This window comes from Oryza glaberrima, chromosome 7, assembly GCF_000147395.1.
Source record: "Oryza glaberrima chromosome 7, OglaRS2, whole genome shotgun sequence".
Taxonomy (NCBI): Eukaryota; Viridiplantae; Streptophyta; class Magnoliopsida; order Poales; family Poaceae; genus Oryza; species Oryza glaberrima.
Window position 1 is genome coordinate 173,340 of NC_068332.1, and position 18,525 is coordinate 191,864.

The window sequence follows — 18,525 nt, forward strand, 5'->3', positions numbered from 1 at the left end:
GAAGAAATTCCATGAGTTAACTAAATTAAGGAGGAGTATCCATTCCATGAGTTAACTAATACTAATACTATTGGCTCAGGCATCAGCTGATGAGGCCTGAGGTCATGAGGAGAGGAGCTGAGGCCTCACCCTCCTCCTGATGCCTTGCTCTCTTGCCTCCTGCTCTCGCTTCTTCTCTCCTCTATTTTCTTGGCCTCGCCTCGCCGGCTGCTCAGTGCTCAATCAAGAAGAAGAAGAAGAAGAAGAAGAAGAAGAAGCTCTCTTTCGATGATCTCCCTGAGTTAGTTAACGCTTACTCTGCTCTCTATATATCTGTTTGATCCAGCCAGCCACCTCCATCTTTGCTTGGTTGGTTGAGATTTGAGATGTTAAGGTCCATGTTTGAGATTGAATTGAGGACAGGTTCCTGAACCGGCAGGGAGGCTGAGGAGTTAATTAATTTCCGTCTGTCTGTCGGTGCAGCCAGTTGCCATACCACCTGCTGCATCTACTCCGTACTCCATAAACATATATATTTTGCTTCTTCTCTTCTCCCTGCTCCATCGATTCTTCTTGTAAGAGCTACACACACTACACTCTTCTTGTAAGAGCTGCTTGCTACCTAGTTGGATCAGTAGTAGAGGAGGCAGCTAGCTAAGCTAGCTACCAATTAATGGCGGGTGATCAGCTGCTCCGGCGGCTCCTGTTCCTCCTGTGGGTGGTGGCGCTGGCGGTGCCGGGGCTGGCGGCCAGGCCGGCGAACGTCAGCATCGGCGCGCTCTTCACCTTCGACTCCGTCATCGGGAGGGCGGCCAAGGTCGCCATCGAGCTGGCCGTCGCCGACGTGAACCGCGACGACGGCGTTCTCAACGGGACATACCTGAGCGTGGTGGAGCAGGACACCAAGTGCAGCGGATTCATCGGCATCATCCAAGGTAACTAACTCTCATCGATCCCCTTCCTCCCTCCCTCCATCCACTCATTAATTAAATCTGTTGCGCTGTCAACTTACTACTAATTCGATAGGTAGGGGAAGAGTAGTTATCTAATTCCTCCATTCTCGTTTGATTTTTTTCTTAATCTTTTTTAAGTTTGGCCAAGTTTTTATAAAATTACTAACATTTTAGAAAAACATATTATTAAAATATATTTAATGGAACTAATTAATTTGATGTTGTAGATGCTAAATTTTTCCTATAAAATTTGATCAAATCTAATAAACTTTGATTAAGAGAAAATATCAAATGATTTATAATATAAAATAAAGGAAGTATTATAGTATTTGACTGCGTGATTAATCGAGTGTTGACTCTGCTTCTGATGGAGATGGACCCTACCTTACTTGCCTCCCTCCATATCTTCTTGTCTCCTGCACATGAAAATTTCGTTTTTCTTCTTCTTCATCATCAATCTTCTTGTTTTTCTCTACTTGGTTTGGCTGAGAGAGAGAGAGAGAGGGTTTGGTCGGTCACTCGGTCAGATTCATGCGTTACACGCCTTCCTTGACTATTATTTGTAGAATTCTATAGTAGCTTTCTCCCCCCAAAAACTGTCCCTCCCTCCGTGCTCATGTCATGCTTATCAGTTATATATCACACAGAATTTCATTTCCTACATGATGCATCATAGTTGCATACTACTACTTTCTCCTCCCTTTCATATTATAAGTCGCTTTAACATTATTTTCTTAGTTATGTTTTCGGATTAAAACAGCTGCCTCAGAGATGTACACTTGTCAGTTGTTGTTTCCAGGCTGCTTCTATACTTATTGTATGTTTCATCCATACTCAGACCCTGTTTAGATGGGACTAAAACTTTTAAGTCCCTATCACATCGGATGTTTGAACACTAATTATAAATATTAAACATAGACTATTAATAAAACCCATACATAATCTTGGACTAATTCGAGAGACGAATCTATTTAGCCTAATTAATCCATGATTAGCTTATGTGATGTTACAGTAAACATTCTCTAATTATGGATTAATTAGGCTTAAAAAAATTGTCTCGCAAATTAGCTTTTATTTATGTAATTAGTTTTCTAAGTAGTTTATATTTAATACTCTAAATTAGTGTCTAGATACAGAAACTAAAATTAAGTCCCTGATCCAAACATCACCCGAGTTGGCTACCTGCACTACATTCATTCCTTGTCAAAGCTGGATGAATACTACTTACAAGACTTGGTTTTTTTTTTCTTTCCTGAGAGGCTGAGATGCTTTGCCCGTCCTCTGCTTTTCATAGCTAGAGCCTAAAGGCAAATGGTACCACCGTAGTTGGTTCCTAAATCAAAGCCAACTTTACTCACATGTTAATGACCCTACATTCTGGTACATAGATCAAAGATTTCATCATTCAGGGGAAATGTGTTTGTTCTTTTATGTTTGCCCGGCGAAAGATGTATATGCAATACAATGTAGTAGTAGTATCTGAACCCAAGTTGGGTTGCCTTTTACTCCACTAGTTGTAATTTGGAAACTACGTACGAAACTGACATGTATAATTTTAGCCAAATTAAGAAAATTTGAGAATTTTGGAAGAGAAGAGAATGAGAATGTGCATTATATATGCAGGTCTGCAGGTGATGGAGAAGAAGGTGGTGGCGGTGGTGGGGCCACAGTCGTCGGGGATCGGACACGTGGTGTCGCACGTCGCCGACGAGCTGCGCATCCCGCTGGTGTCGTTCGCCGCCACCGATCCGACGCTGGGCTCCTCCCAATACCCTTACTTCCTCCGCGCCACCCACAGCGACTTCTTCCAGATGGCCGCCGTCGCCGACATCATCTCCCACTACGCCTGGCGCGAGGCCACCCTCATCTACGTCGACAACGACTACGGCCGCGCCGCCCTCGACGCCCTCGGCGACCACCTCCAGTCCATGCGCTCCAAGGTCTCCTACCGTGCCCCGCTCCCCCCAGCCGCCGACCGCGCCGCCATCACCGACCTCCTCCTCCGCGTCAGCATGATGGAGTCCCGCGTCATCGTCGTCCACGCCAACCCGGACTCCGGCCTCGACATCTTCGCCGCCGCGCAGTCGCTCGGCATGATGTCCAGCGGCTACGTCTGGATCGCCACCGAGTGGCTCGCCGCGCTGCTCGACTCCGACTCGTCGCCTCCCAGGAAGACCACCGCCCTGGCCCTGCTCCAGGGTGTCGTCACGCTCCGCCAGTACACCCCGGACTCCGACGCCAAGAGGTCGCTCATGTCCAGGTTCGCCGCGCGGCTGCAGGCCCACAACACCACTGGCGGCATCAACGCGTACGTGCTCTTCGCCTACGACGCCGTGTGGATGGCGGCGCGCGCCATCGACCAGCTCCTCGTCGACGGCTCCAACGTCTCCTTCTCCGACGACGCCAGGCTGCGCGCCGAGAACGAGACCGGGAGCGCGCTCCGCCTGGGCGCGCTCAAGGTGTTCGACCAGGGCGAGCAGCTGCTGAGCAAGATGAAAACGCTCAACTTCACCGGCGTCACCGGGCAGGTGCGGTTCGGCGACGACAGGAACCTGGCCGACCCGGCGTACGAGGTGCTGAACGTGGGCGGCACCGGGGTCCGGCGGGTGGGGTACTGGTCGAACCGCACGCGGCTGTCGGTGACGGCGCCCGAGCAGGAGCAGAACGGCAAGAAGAAGAAGCAGCAGGGGGAGGAGCTTTACAGCGTGATCTGGCCGGGGGAGACGGCGTCGACGCCGCGCGGGTGGGTGTTCCCGAACAACGGGAAGGCGCTGCGGATCGGGGTGCCGTACCGGACGACGTACAAGCAGTTCGTGTCCAAGGACGCGGGGGGGCCGGACGGCGCGAGCGGGTACTGCATCGACGTGTTCAAGGCGGCGGTGGCGCTGCTGGCGTACCCGGTGCCGGTGTCGTACGTGGTGGTGGGGGACGGGGTGAAGAACCCGAGCTACGGGGAGCTGGTGCAGCGGGTGGCGGAGGGGGAGCTGGACGCGGCGGTGGGGGACATATCGATCGTGACCAACAGGACGCGGGTGGTGGACTTCACGCAGCCGTACGTGGAGTCCGGGCTGGTGATCGTGACGGCGGTGAGGGAGAGGGCGTCCAGCGCGTGGGCGTTCCTCAAGCCCTTCACGGGGGAGATGTGGGCGGTCACGGGGGGATTCTTCCTCTTCGTCGGGGCGGTGGTCTGGGTGCTGGAGCACCGCTCCAACACCGACTTCAGGGGCTCGCCGCGGAAGCAGCTGGTCACCGTCTTCTGGTTCAGCTTCTCCACCATGTTCTTCGCCCACCGGGAGAACACGGTGAGCACGCTGGGGAGGCTGGTGCTCATCATCTGGCTCTTCGTCGTGCTCATCATCAACTCCAGCTACACCGCCAGCCTCACCTCCATCCTCACCGTGCAGCAGCTGTCCACGGGCATCCAGGGCCTTGACGGCCTCATCGCCAGCTCCGACCCCATCGGCTTCCAGGTCGGCTCCTTCGCCAAGAGCTACCTCATGCAGGAGCTGGGCGTGCCCGAGTCCCGCCTCCGGGAGCTCGCCATCACCGACTACGCCTCCAGCCTGCAGACCGGCGTCGTGGCGGCCATCGTCGACGAGCTGCCGTACGTCGAGCTCTTCCTCTCCACCAACTGCCAGTTCAGGACGGTGGGACAGGAGTTCACAAAGAGCGGATGGGGATTCGTGAGTATTCTTTCTTTCTTTCTTTCTTCTTCGAATTCTTCTTCTTCTTCTTGATACTACGACATATGCAGGCTTTCCAGCGCGACTCCCCTCTGGCCGTGGACCTTTCGACGGCGATCCTGACGCTGTCGGAGAACGGCGACCTGCAGAGGATCCACGACAAGTGGCTGAGCCCGGGGCAGTGCGCGTCGCAGGGCACCGACGTCGGCGCCGACCGCCTCAACCTCAGCAGCTTCTGGGGACTCTTCCTCATCTGCGGCGTCGCCTGCTTCATTGCCCTCCTCATCTTCTTCTTCCGCACGCTGCGCCAGTACTTCAGATACCACGGCCACGCCGACATCGACGACGACGACGACAGCGAGAACAAGGCAACGCCGTTCCCGGTGGATGGCGGCGAGAGGATGAGCTCGCGGCGGCCGGCGCGGCTGGCCAGCATCCGGGACCTGATGACGTTCGTGGACATGAAGGAGGCGGAGGTGAAGCGGAGGAAGAAGATGATGAACGAAGACAGCAGCAGCTGCGGGAGGCGGCTGGACATGGACAGTCACAGTCACAGGTCCATGCCCACCTCCGCCAACGCCAACGCCGCCCCGCCCTCTTCTTCCTTTTCCTCCGTCTAATAACCAATGCATTCCATTAACCTCACATACTAACCCAAATACTAGGAATTCCTACTAACCAATATCAAGATTGATCAAAGATCATCATCATATTCATCCCTGTAATGGGAAATAGGCAACTAACTAATACTAGTATATTTAAGCGTCCAGTATTATCCGATGATTAGCCGTGTAAGTTCACTTGTACTACACAATCATGGATCTGAAACAGAAACTCTATACCAAGGGAAGAAGGGAGAATTGGTGTTTCCTTGAGACTTCCTTCCGGTGACATGTCCCAAAGCTTTCAGAGCTCAAACCATCATATATATGTGCCTTGCTCTGTCTTGATCTCTCCACTCTTTCAGGGTAAAAGCTATCAACAACTTAATTGCTCTCGTCTAGTTATCTTATACAACAAAATATGTCAGCTCATGAAGCATGTAATAATTAGTTTTGCATTGCAGAGCACACACAGGTTCCTAAGAGCGCTATGAACTAGTACTACTAGTAAAATAGGCTGCACAAGTCTGCAAAAGCAGAGTGCATACTCTGTTCTTCCAACCTTATACTTGCTCATCCTTCATGATATTTACCATGTGAGAACCAACTCTCATACAAATCCTTAGTCCTCGCTCAGGTTAGCAAACTTTGTCATCGCCATAAGGCCACCCAATCTATCACATAAAGGGAGGGTATGCTAGGGCGATGAGATGAGGTCAAGTGTCTCCTCAAAGCTCGGTGCCTGCTGCGGCATTCTCATCGAGATTGCTCTCCTCATTGTACTGGGGCTTTGGCTCCAAATCAATAAATTGATTTGAGTTACTGGCCAAATGTGATATGCTCACCCTCCCTTGTTTCCTGATGTAATCTGCGACAGCCTTCATCTCCTCAGTAGATATGTATATGAACTTCCCACGATCATCCATGACACCAGATAGCCTATCTGTGGTATTGTAAAGGGCAGCCCATCAGACCAAACAAGGTTGCGGAGTAACTTATCAAGTCATGCCAAAATATGCAAAGCATATGCCACTTAGGCTGATGCAGTAGCACAAGACAATAGTTTCAAGTCACAAAAGAGTGATACATACCCATGCCTTCAAGTGTAATGATCCGGTTGATACAGTCCTGGAAAAGAGGAAAGGCAATCAGAAGAGAAGTGAAATAGGATGCCAGTAAAGAATGGAAGGAAAGGTTTTCCTCAGACACTAGGATCACAAAAGGTAGATAAAAAAACTAGTTCCAAAAGATTAGCGATCACCAATAAATAAATTCCTGCAGTAAGAACAGGGCACATTGTTTCCCAAGGGAACAATATACAACATGCTCTTGATGGCCATTTTAGGGAAAATTATTTTTTCTAATTGATTTGCTAGATAGTCATGGCTCTGGGGAACAATAGAGTGGAGACTGCAGTGCAGAAAATCCAATACTCCAATCTCTGGCACTAGTGATACTAATACAGTGCCCATGCATTGCAACTGATCCGGAAGTGTCTTTAAAGCACCAAGCGAATCAACTAATGCATAAATGGTGATAATACAGATAGGCAGCATATTGTTGTTGGTTGTTCCATGTTGTTTTGCATTGCTCAAATAAAAACAGAATATATGGGATAGACACAAAGTTAAAAAAAAAATACAAATGAGTTAGCTAGGTGTTACACTCATGTTTGCAAGGTTAGCAAACAGGGTATCAAGTACCTAATGGATTATGGATTTATCTTCATTTCTGAGTTCTGACATGACCTTATAGCTCAGAGTGCATAAAGTGTTAATGATGTTAGCAGCAGTAGTAACACTAGTCCCTATGGCATATAAAGGCTCTTTAATTACCTGTGTTCTCATCCTGAACTCTGCGGCAAGGTCCTCTAGAGGAACACACTTCTGGTTCTGTAAGGTTTATGGAAACAAATAAAATTACAAAATTGTCAGTTTACTAAGCCAAGCAGGTTTACCTAAGTACTTATACAACCAACGGCATGAGAATATAATACTGCAGCCTTAAAAATATCCTTTTAGCAAACTAGAGAAATATTTTATAGTTGCTACAATTTATAAGAACTTTTTGACAAACTTTAATGTAATAGAGATGTAGGTTGTCTGTCAAGGCTAAAGGGAAAACATGAATAACTTCATTTTTTTTGGATGATGACAGTTAAATATGATGTGTCATGAAAAGAAGATAAATTTATTTGGTTTCCAAATTTCACAAAGTTACAAAATCATGCCAACTGGGTGACTATGCATGAGCTCTACATTGCACAACCATAAGAGGTAGAGCAGAGGCACTTAATTTGTCAAATAATAGGTCTACAAATTCTTGAACGCAACACATCACTGTCTTCACAAAAAAAAAAGAAGAGGAGTACCTTGATGTACTCTACAAAATTGTGGAGCAAACCCTGGCCATCATCTTGTGTGTCACTCTCTGTTGTACCTTCAGCATCAACTGAGAAGGCTCCTTTCCATTTCTCAAATTCCAAGGCAGCAGCTTCCTCCTCTTTGGCTTTCCTCGCCCTTGCTTCTTCTTCCTAAAACAATTAAACAATCAAGTCAACTGGAGCTGAATAGCAATATCAAACAGAATGATGAGCAGTTAAGTGGTGTCCAACCATAAGTCTCTCTTGTGCCTCACGCTCTTCGTCTTTCTTCCTCCTCATTTCTGCATAGCGATCTTGTTTAGTCCTCCTCGAATCCCGGGCTGCTTCTTCGGCCTGGCAAGTAGACAGTTTGTGTGCATGAATGTGAAAAACTTGGAACTTTTAGTGAACAAACAGCAAAGGAATGCATATGAAAGTTTTGGTCCATTGTTATACTGTGAGTTGAACAATCAAGCCGGTCATCACATATGTTACTTTTCTTAACGGTTACCATGACATATCTTCATCGGGAAACCAACATGGAACCTTAAATCTAAAAAGCTGCTATCAGTCTTGGCATACTATGAAGTTGGTTTCAATGTGTAAGGAGGAACCAATGACACAGACTTGCAAAGTACAGTAGGGATCAAAACACATACTGCGGCATATAAGAGTTAGAATTAGATATGCAAACTACAGTAGGGTTTCAATGTGTAGTAATAATATACTAGTAGTCCTATATTGTAGTGTAGTAAAGAATATAATGTGAGTGAATAGCAAGCAACCTGACGCTGGGCCTCTCGGTCTTGCCTTTTCTTCTCCTTCTTCTTGGAACCCCTGGGGACATCCTGGATCTCCTCCTCTAGGTCACTGTCAGCGTCGTCGACTGCAGATGCGAAACTAGGGTTGAAAACAAACAAGCAAGCAAGGAAGAAAGATGGATGGAAAGTAGTAACAGTACCATCGCGGTCGCGGCTGGTGGAAGCGTCAGCCGAAGTGGAGAGCGGCCTCCGGCGCATGCGGCGCGCCGCCGGACCGGGAGCGGGGCCGCCGCGGAGCACACGTTCGTCCTTGGAAGCCAAGATGGCGAGATTAGGCAGTGAAGGAAGGGGAGAATCATCGAAGACCTAGCTAGGTCGCTACCTGGAGCGGCTGGGGTGGGAGGCGGTGGGCGGCATCGGAGCGGCGGCGCCAGAGGAGGAGGGGAAAGATGGCGAAGACCAGCAGCAAGCACACCACGGCGCCCAACATGCCGCCGCCGCCGTCCATCGATTTGCTTCCCGTCGGCGTCGGCGTCGCGACCGAAGAAATTGGGAATTTGATGATGAAGGGGATCCTTTGCTATTGTTGTTGCTGAAGAAGAAGCAGAAGCAGCACTTATGGGCCGGACCGGGCCTTCCTTCCTTCCTTCCTTCATCCACGCGACGCGCGGCCCAACCCAGTCCCGCCTGCCTCCAAAGGCCTAAACAGGGAATTTTGTCCCTAATTCGCCGCCGCTTCACAACTTCAACAACCTACTCAAATTAGACACTCTAAACACCTGTATAACCAGCTCTTCAACTGATTTGACAAGTCATACTAATACTTAGTTCAATAGTTTCTACATCCACGCTCTCCATTCTAACAATGGGACTCATATGTCAATCTCTCACTTCTTTCTCCTCTTCACATTCCTCCCAATCATTGCATAAAGTACTCCATCCTCGAACTCTCTACCAGTCGCTGCTGGCAACACTGGTGGTGAGAAGGGGAGAAACCATCAACGGCAACGGCAGCATCCAAGTAGAGCCGAAGGACCGCGCACGGAAGGCAGGAGGATGGTGGGGAAGGTGTGCTGCCCCGCAGCCGCACCCTCCCTCACTCGCTATTGAGCTACCCCACCATTGGTGCCCTCCCTCGCAATCTCCGCACAGCGGATGGAGAGATTGCAGGGATAATGGGAGAAGGGAAAGGAGCATCTTAGATGTGGGGCCCACATTTAGCAAAGCAGTTGGCTTAGCCATTAAGGTAGAGAGGCGGTTGGAGTGGGATTTTTTTCTCTAGAATTGCTAAACTCCCTATTAACTATTGAAGATGATCTCATTAACTATTTTTTCCCCTCAATGATATGCATTCTTAATGAAAGGCCCTATTAACTATTTCTTTAATTTTTTTTCCTCCCACACACGAGTCTACGTATTTTCTTACTATCTTACCCTTCTCTATGTCGGCTGGCTGAATAAACTACTATGTCCTTTTCACAATGTAGGATGTTTTGGGTTTTGAATAGATTCATGCATAGATCTATATATGTGCTTTATATATGTGGCCAAAATTATATGCAAGTTAGTGAATCTAGACGAATGATGAAGAGGCTAAAGCGTCTTTTAATATTCTATTAAAATGGAAAGGTCTAGCTAGCAAGACATTCCCATTTTCTCATATTATAGAAGTATGGTAACTACAGAAGTTCGGAGTTCAAAATGTAAAGCAGATAAACTGAAGCATGAGACAGACAGTACGAATTGAACACCATAATTAATTAATGTAAGTATTAGTAACACACTACTATATATATATATATATATATATATATATAAAATTTTGCATGGACGAACAAGGTCCAGCAATGTGCAGTTACTGAAGCATGAGTTGGACAGTTAGTTGGCTGTTGAGCTGTTCCGACGGCCGGGTTTCTTTTGTGCCATCAGGACCTTTAATTTTCAGTACCCCCGTTTATTGACAACAATCCAGATTCTTAAAGTTGTGGAACTCATTTGTTGGTTGAAAAACTGAACGGCTTCAGTTCAGTGCACACAAACTGAACCTTCTGAATTCTGATGCATGCATCACTGCTGCCGGCAAGCTGCTTACCTGTTGCATAGTGGTATATGTCAAGCCAAATTTTAATTATCATATGTATTCACAGCCACACACCTGTGTGATCAGCAGCCAAAATGTTTAATAAGCCGGCATGCTGTTTGTTGTCAACACACTGTTTGCATACATATATAATTGATTTACCCAAATAAATAAGGATAGATATTCGATCAAACTGAAAAATTCGGCCTCAGTTTTCGATCTTTTAGAAATTTCAATCATCTAAAACTGGAGACCAATCGATCTTAAAAAATAATAAAGATCGAGAAAATATGTCTCGGTCTCGATCGATCATTACTGAAATTTCAGAATATCCAAAATAATTAGTCCAAGTCCCTATAAGTTGTAGATAAAAAAATTCATACATATAGAAAACAACTCAAAAACACAAATTGACTCTCTTCACCAGCATGGGTCACACATTGAAGCATGCTAGAGGTCGAAGTTGGGCCAAAATAAAATTTGGTCTTCTCAACCGAACCAGTGATTGAATTTCTCGGTCTCTGTTTTTCGGTCACGGTCCTGGTCCTGCTCTTTTTTCTAGCCACCACAAATAAATACCATTTCAATTATTTGATAATTTTGTATATAATTTTGTTGGAAGGAGACATCTAGAAAAGGGAATAGAAGAGGATAAAAAAGTTGTCTTTTAACACAATGAACAAAAGCTTGTTTGCTCGCTTTGTATGACGTGTGACACATGTTGCCTTAGCTTTATTTAATTTTACCCGTGCTAATTGGCTACGGATAAAGAAGTATTATAATATTAACTAAAATATATAAAATTGTATTTTAATTCATGAAATATGCTACCATCATTTTTCTATGGAAAATATTTACCTCCATTTGATTTTATGTGTCTATCCATTTAGATTTGATATAGGTGATTTGCGAAATTTATAATAAGAGTAATTGAGGTGGTATGTTTACTGCCGCCACCACCAATGGAGTATTTTAAAGTAGTACATATGTGGTCATATACCTAATAGATTATAATTAGATTTGAAGGTGTAATAGATGGTAGGGGTGGAGTTAAAGTCGGACTCTATAACTCGGCTACCCCTTAAATATAGAGGAAGTGTCATAATGCAACCATGTATGGCAACTATAAGTACTGTAAACACGCAGGGAGAGGGTGACGGCGAGACTATGCATAGATTCATACCCGCTAGGTACTATATTGATCAATGACTGCAGTGATTAGGAAGATTAGTCGTCGTTCCATAATATATATTGACTAACTTTTATAAAAGATATATAAAATTATTAAGCTACTAGAATAATGCTCTAGTTACTTGTTAATTTGCCATTCTTCTCCTGCTTAGCTTAGGTGTAGAAAGCTTGCGATGAGAGAGCGATTTGTGGCTTTTTGTATTTATGAGCACGGCGGCTAGGGATTTTTATTGCATTATTATCTAATAAAAAGGTTGTGATAAAGATGTGGTCGATATCTAATGACGATATGGATGGCCTTGTTGTTCAAACCACTACAACAAATACACTACATGGCAAGATTGATTGTGTCGGCAATCACTAGCTAGCGTAAATTAATGCAGGTGAAAGCTCTATATGTGTAGGAGTATTTGTCTATGGTGTCACATAACCATTTACTAGGACCTTGACTTTCCAGTTTCCACGAAAAATGTTGTTTCATTCGTCTCACCTCGATCTCTCTTCCATCAAGCATAGCCTTTTATGTTTCATTACTGGTCCTACATATATAATTAGTTCACACACATGATTCCATGAATAAAGTGATAGCGATATGCATGATGTATCTATTGATCAAGGGACACCATAATAGTATAATATATATTATATTATATATGATGCCAAAGTAGATAAGTTTGTTTTTATAATTATCTTTCTTAACCCTTCTATAATTAACGAAGACTAATTAGCTTGTGCATCTATATGTAATATGCATGCCCAATGGGTTCGGCGGTTCACCAATCTATAATTAAGCCGATGGATAATCGAGGAACGAATAATTAATGTGTGAAAATATGTCATAAAAGGGATAAGGGGTCAATAATCAGGATCAGCTTTAATTTATTTAGCAGTAGATTGTTGTGGTGTTCTTTTCTCCTGAAGATGAAGATTAAGTTTTTTACGCAAAACGAGGTGGTATTAATGTATGATTGATTGAGTTTTAATTCTTACAAACTTGAAAAATAGATTAATATTATATTTTTAGAGCAACTTTCATATAGAAAATTTTTACACGAAACACACCATTTAATAGTTTGAAAAGCGTACCACGAAAATCTTAATCTTCAATCCAATTCTTGTGTGATGTACTGATCGAAGACAATGACATGCATGCGCCCTAATCTTTTACTTCTGTACATGTGGTGGGTCACTGTATCATAGATAGCAAATTGATTTAATCTGCAGATTATTAAAGGAGGCTTTTTTGCCACTAGTAAATTATAAACTTTAGTTTTGCAGGATTAACGCCGGCCGCATGCAGTGATGTAGATGAAACATGCATGTACACCACGCATGCACACATGCATATTGTCCCTTGGCCTAGATATAGATAAATCCTTGCATGAACAATATTTGTATGTCCAGATATATTAATTGTACCATGATTAACCGATTAACCATGATGCTTTAAAATTTCTACGAATTAATTACTATATATATAGAGACAGATATTAATTGTTTCTCATGCATAGTGCATCAAATTTGAATTTTTTATAATTAAGTAATGTCACAAAAGAAAAAGAGGGAGTATATATATGTTAGGACTTCAAAATTAATTTGCTGCACCGTGAGAAACAATTACTCTTAACTTCTTCTCGTCTGTACGTTTTGACAGTATTAATTCCAAAACAGAAATTCTATCTGGGGGAAGAAAATCGGGTGTGCTAACTTTTGTTCTCTTTTTAAGGGCATAAAGAGCTTTTCTGTTTAGTAGTGTCTGTATTTTTTCAATGGAGGAAAAAGGTAGCACAAATATAAGTTGAATTGAATGCTATCCTCTCCTTATCCACCTTTAGTCGGTAATAAGGACAATCAAATGATCAATACAAACTATGACAATGCGACCGCGAATATTTAGCTATCGACCTTTTGCTGTCCACCAGCAGTCACATCTTCTACATGTGTGTCGGCAACAAAAAAGAAAAGAAAATTAAGAAAACAAAAACGAACACAAACACAAACATATATTAATGTACAAATTAACATAAGATGCATGAGAGGATGCACAAATAATGTCAGTATATATATATTACTTCTGGATGCGTATTTAATCCTATATACTTGTACAGTTCATTCCCACTAAGTGTAGTAAATGCTATTTCTCTCTTCTCTCATTAAACCACATTACCTCAATTATTTTTAGCCTTTGGATGATAGATCTATGGCTTAAATTGTCTCTTCTTTCTTCTCTCATAACACCATGCAATCTCAGTTATTTTTAGGCTAAAAATTCATAAGTATCAATTTATTTTAGTTTTAATAATTATATTGCAGCTTATTTATACATATTATGTAACTTAATTTCTCGTAGCAATGCGGCGGTGTATTCATCTAGTTAATTATATATGTACGTACTCATGTATAAAATATGATCCGCCGCATTCAATAGGTTTCGTGTGCACTCCATATTTGCTACTACCTCCTTTCAAAATATACAAAGTTTTATGTTTAGACATGGGTATTAAAAAAGTATGTGGGGTTAAATGGGAAAAGGTTATGATTGGTTGATAATAAGAGAAAGTAGGTGAAAAATTTGAATAGTAGAAGGTTGTGATTGATTGAGAAATAAATATAGGTGAAGAAGTTATTATATTTTGGAACAAACTTTGAATGTTAAAAAATATTATATTTTGATATGAAGGGAGCAATAGCTAAGGAAATGGTTGTACGATTGCAACGGGTATGAATATATGAATTTATCTATGGCGTGTCCTTGTTAGTTATAGAGGGTCAAAACAAGCAATACGGTTTTGTGTTGATCAGTTATTTTCAGCCTTTTGGTTTGGCTAATACCTTGCATTTCATAAGCACATTTTCTAAACTGCTAAACTGTATGTTCTTTTAAAAAAATATATATGATTTTTTGAAAAAAAAACATATTAATCTATTTTTTAAGTTTGAAATAATTAATACTGGATTAATCATGCGCTAATAGCCTGCCTCGTTTTGCATGCTGCTGAGTAGCTAAGACAACTGTTCCTTTGAACGCAAACTTAATTTGCATCAAACATACTCTTACTTCGCTCCTATTTTAGTGAGATCGTGAATGATGAGGAGTGTTGTCGGAGCATTTTTTCACATCACCGGCAATCATGCACCCTCGATCGATCCTATCTATGCATCATTCGACACATTTATGTTAACAGTGAAATTTGGTAAGCCCCGAAGTCATCATCGGTCTAAAATTAGTATCGGCTTCAGAGTCCTGGAAATCAGCCGATGGGAATTATCAAGTCGCTAATAGTCGGATTCCTGCTATATTCAGTTAAAAAAATTAATCAATTAAAAAAAATTATTTAGAAGAGATCGAGTTCAAGAAACTAGGAAGAAATATTATATCATCTCATCTAGAGCTAACTATAGCTAGCTAGGAGATGAATGGCTAGGAAATAACTAGCTAGTAAATACATAGGATGCTATATCGCAGCAGTGATAGAAATCACTATGGGGAATAGGAAAACGGCCAGCTTCTGCCACTCGCACTGGCTGGAGAACAAGATGCCTAAAGAGGTCGCTCCTGATATCTTTGCCGCCTCCAAGCGCAAAAACAGAACAGTGCACGACGCCCTAATTTCCAATACATGGACCCGAGACATCAACCTCCTTGGGATAACGACATCGAATCATATGCGACAGTATGTCCAACTGTGGGCTATATATGATTCGTCGAGTGGGGTCTCTGAACGAGCAAAGGGACACCATCACGTGGAAGCTTATTGCTAATGGTATCTACTTAGCCGAGTCTACGTATAGGTTTCAATTCATCGGAGTGGCCGGAACAATCTACAACCAGATCTATCTTATGCCCCGCCTAAGTGCAAATTCTTCTCTTGGTTAATTATCCAAAATAGGGTCTGGACAGCGGACAGACTCCAGAAGAGGGGGTGGGCGAACCAGCAGATTTTCCCCCTCTACCGCGGAGCACTCGAATCAACATTACACTTGTTGGCTAAGTGTAGGTTGTCCGTTGTCCAAAAGGATATGGGCCAGAATACAGACATGGACATGCGTCATGATTGCGCAACTGTGAAGGACCGGTGGTATCACATCTCCCAGTTTTCACACTGCCTGAGGAAGGCCCTAAAATCGACGATCATTTTGGTGGCTTGGGAGTGTAGGATCGAAAGACAAGAACTAAGCCAACCAGAGGGGGGGTGAATGGTTGGTATACCCAAAAACTCAAACTTTTAGCGGAATTAAAAGTTACCCTCGAATCGATGTAAATCGGTCTGACCGGAGTAGTCCCGTCGGTCTGACCGCGCCTGTGCCGCCGGTCTGACCGATGTAGATTGCCCGGTCCGACCGCTCCGAAGTCGCCTCAACCTCCTGACACCGACGCTGGTTTGATTGCAGCGGTCTGACCGCCGCGATGTTGCCGGTCTGACTGCCGGTGTCCCGCCGGTTGGACCGCCGCACCCGAGAAAACACAAATCGAAGAACTATCAAAGTAGATGACAATTTTATTGCTTCTCTTTGTGTTTACAAAGTGCAACTACAACACTCCTCACGAAAATCTCGACTAAACTCGAAACCCTAACTAAACTATCAACTCGATGCTCTCAAAAGCGATATCAGGAAGCCTCACTCTCCCTCTCTATTTATACATGAGGTAAGCAGCCTAAATCTATAAACCAAACTCATACTAGAAGTCCTAATCCACCTAGGAAACCTTCCCGTACAAGAAACAAACTTTACAAACTCCAATCATACCAAATTTGGACTCCTTCCAAATTTGACTTCGTATCCCATATGCACATAATACCTCCATCGTATACCATATGGAATCTTCACCAACCACGTGCATTGAACTCTAGCCTAAGTATCCCGTATGATATCTGACCACCACGGACATCGCCTTATCCCCAAGTCGACTCACGGTCCATCACCAGCAATACTCTCCCGAAGCATCAAGTCACGCACCTACACATGAATCAAACAAAGAAACCATATTCCGAGACCAAGCTATCTCCGACTTGACTCATTATTAGCAAACAACAGTATTACATACGCATAGTATCCATCTAGAAGCCATAAACATGAAACAATCACGGATATCCAAACAAACAACCCGAAACCGACACCAACACAGAGTCGGCAGGTCAGACCACAGGCTGGGCCGGTCTGACCACGCAATTAATATACGCCGGTCTGACCGGCAACACATGCCCGGTCTGACCGGATCTGACAAACAGCAGTTCCTGTTGATCACCTAAAAATTCCAATCATCTCCAAAACCACTTCGCCAATAATCTCCAAATATCAAAACCAATAATCACATATGCCAATTGTTCATCATAAAATAAGAATAAAAAACACTTTGATTTTACAGTGAGATTTGGTGTGAAAGAAACGCCAAAATATTCTGGCGTATAGCAACCGCACCAACCACCATCATCGCCTAGATCAAGGAAGAGGTGCGGACTTGGATCAAGGCGGGAGCAACAAAAATTCGTAGAGATCATCCCCCACGGAGAGTAGCCCCTTTGGCCTTTTTACGTGTCTTTTTTTTCTTACTTAGGCCCTGTAATATTACTTTGCTTTGAGGGTTTTTTCTTCTTCTCTATTAATATAAAAGTGAAAAAGCTTTTATCCTTCCTTTAAAAGAAAATAGGATATATGAGCTGGATATTGTGCACACGTGTTAGGCGGCAGCAGATGGTGCCTATAGAAAATCCAGGGCGGGCCAATGGAAGAAGAAAAGGGGTTACTAAATTTAGTCGGCATGACACACATGTATAATTAAGATTGATTAATTGTTGCTTGGTTAATAGCCACTTATATCTGATCATCGAATCGATGCAGTGCAGTTCAGAGGATATCTGATCCTTGCCGTGGCTGCAGGATTGACACTCGAACAACAGCTACCGCGTACAGCAAAAGCTTGGTGGGAGAGAGAGAGAGAGAGATAGCTAGAGAGAGATGATGATGGATGCGATTGACTGATGAGACGTCTGCTAAAGTGACCAACTAATCGATATACTCCGTACTAATTCAATGGCCCATTCTAATGGCCGGCCCCAATTAAAATGGACAGAGAGCCTTGGCCTTAATTATTGACGTAGTACGTGTCAGGAATCACCCAACCAATCGGCGAGCCGAACACACACGACACTTTGGACGAACACCTTTGTGGAGCACTGTACACCGTCTGAAAATGTGAAGAACAGAGCAAACAGAGGAGTTTGGTGCTGCGAACTGCTTGCAGCTTTTTTTGGTTTTTCTTCTCCTTATTTATATCAAATACAAGGATGCAAAGAAAGGAAACGTGTGCTTCAGAAACGTTCCCACGTCGCGGATTTGATCGTGTCCATCCCCACGGATCCGCAAAACGCGTGCACGCCCCCGTCGCCTGCGCCACGCCGAGCTATTCTCGCGCCATGACATCTATTCGCACGGCTTCCACAAACCGGGGCTCGCGCGCATGCAAAACAGAAAGAGAAACATGCAAACACACAAGGTTTATCTGCTAACAAATCTCCCCCTAAACCTTGCGTGGAGTTTTGATTTCGACGAGGCCAATCCGAGAACGAAGTTCGATGAATATGTCGCGCCCGAGTGCCTTCGTCAGGATGTCCGCCAACTGCCCGTCAGTGCCGATGAACTCGGGCTTCACCCTGCCCTCCTCGATGCATTCCCTGATGTAGTGGTATCTTGTGTCTATATGTTTGCTGCGATCATGGAAGACAGGGTTCTTACTGAGCATGATTGCGGATTGGTTGTCAATCTTCAACGTGACGGCGTCGGCCTCCTCTCCCCGGAGCTCAGCAAGGAGACGCGCCAGCCAAACGCCTTGGCAGGCTGCCGTTGTCGCCGTGATGTACTCAGGTTCGCAGGACGACAATGCCACAACCTTCTGTTTCTGCGACTGCCAGGTG

At 44.3% G+C, this 18,525-nt stretch overlaps 2 protein-coding genes across 2 annotated transcripts; one reads left to right on the forward strand and one right to left on the reverse strand.

The window, feature by feature from the left end:
- Positions 1-10: 10 nt before the first annotated feature.
- LOC127778852 (glutamate receptor 3.4-like) lies at positions 11-5,485 on the forward strand. Its single transcript, XM_052305492.1, has 3 exons — positions 11-914; positions 2,556-4,615; positions 4,687-5,485. The coding sequence occupies exons 1-3, from the start codon at positions 653-655 to the stop codon at positions 5,233-5,235; spliced, it is 2,871 nt and encodes a 956-aa protein (XP_052161452.1). The 5' UTR covers positions 11-652; the 3' UTR covers positions 5,236-5,485.
- A 91-nt stretch (positions 5,486-5,576) lies between these two features.
- Positions 5,577-8,913, reverse strand: LOC127778859 (DDRGK domain-containing protein 1). The gene is made up of 8 exons (XM_052305501.1): positions 8,723-8,913; positions 8,541-8,649; positions 8,365-8,465; positions 7,832-7,933; positions 7,589-7,750; positions 7,053-7,109; positions 6,309-6,345; positions 5,577-6,160 (listed from the first exon to the last, which is right to left on the reverse strand). The coding sequence occupies exons 1-8, from the start codon at positions 8,846-8,848 to the stop codon at positions 5,946-5,948; spliced, it is 909 nt and encodes a 302-aa protein (XP_052161461.1). The 5' UTR covers positions 8,849-8,913; the 3' UTR covers positions 5,577-5,945.
- Between the last annotated feature and the right edge of the window lie 9,612 nt (positions 8,914-18,525).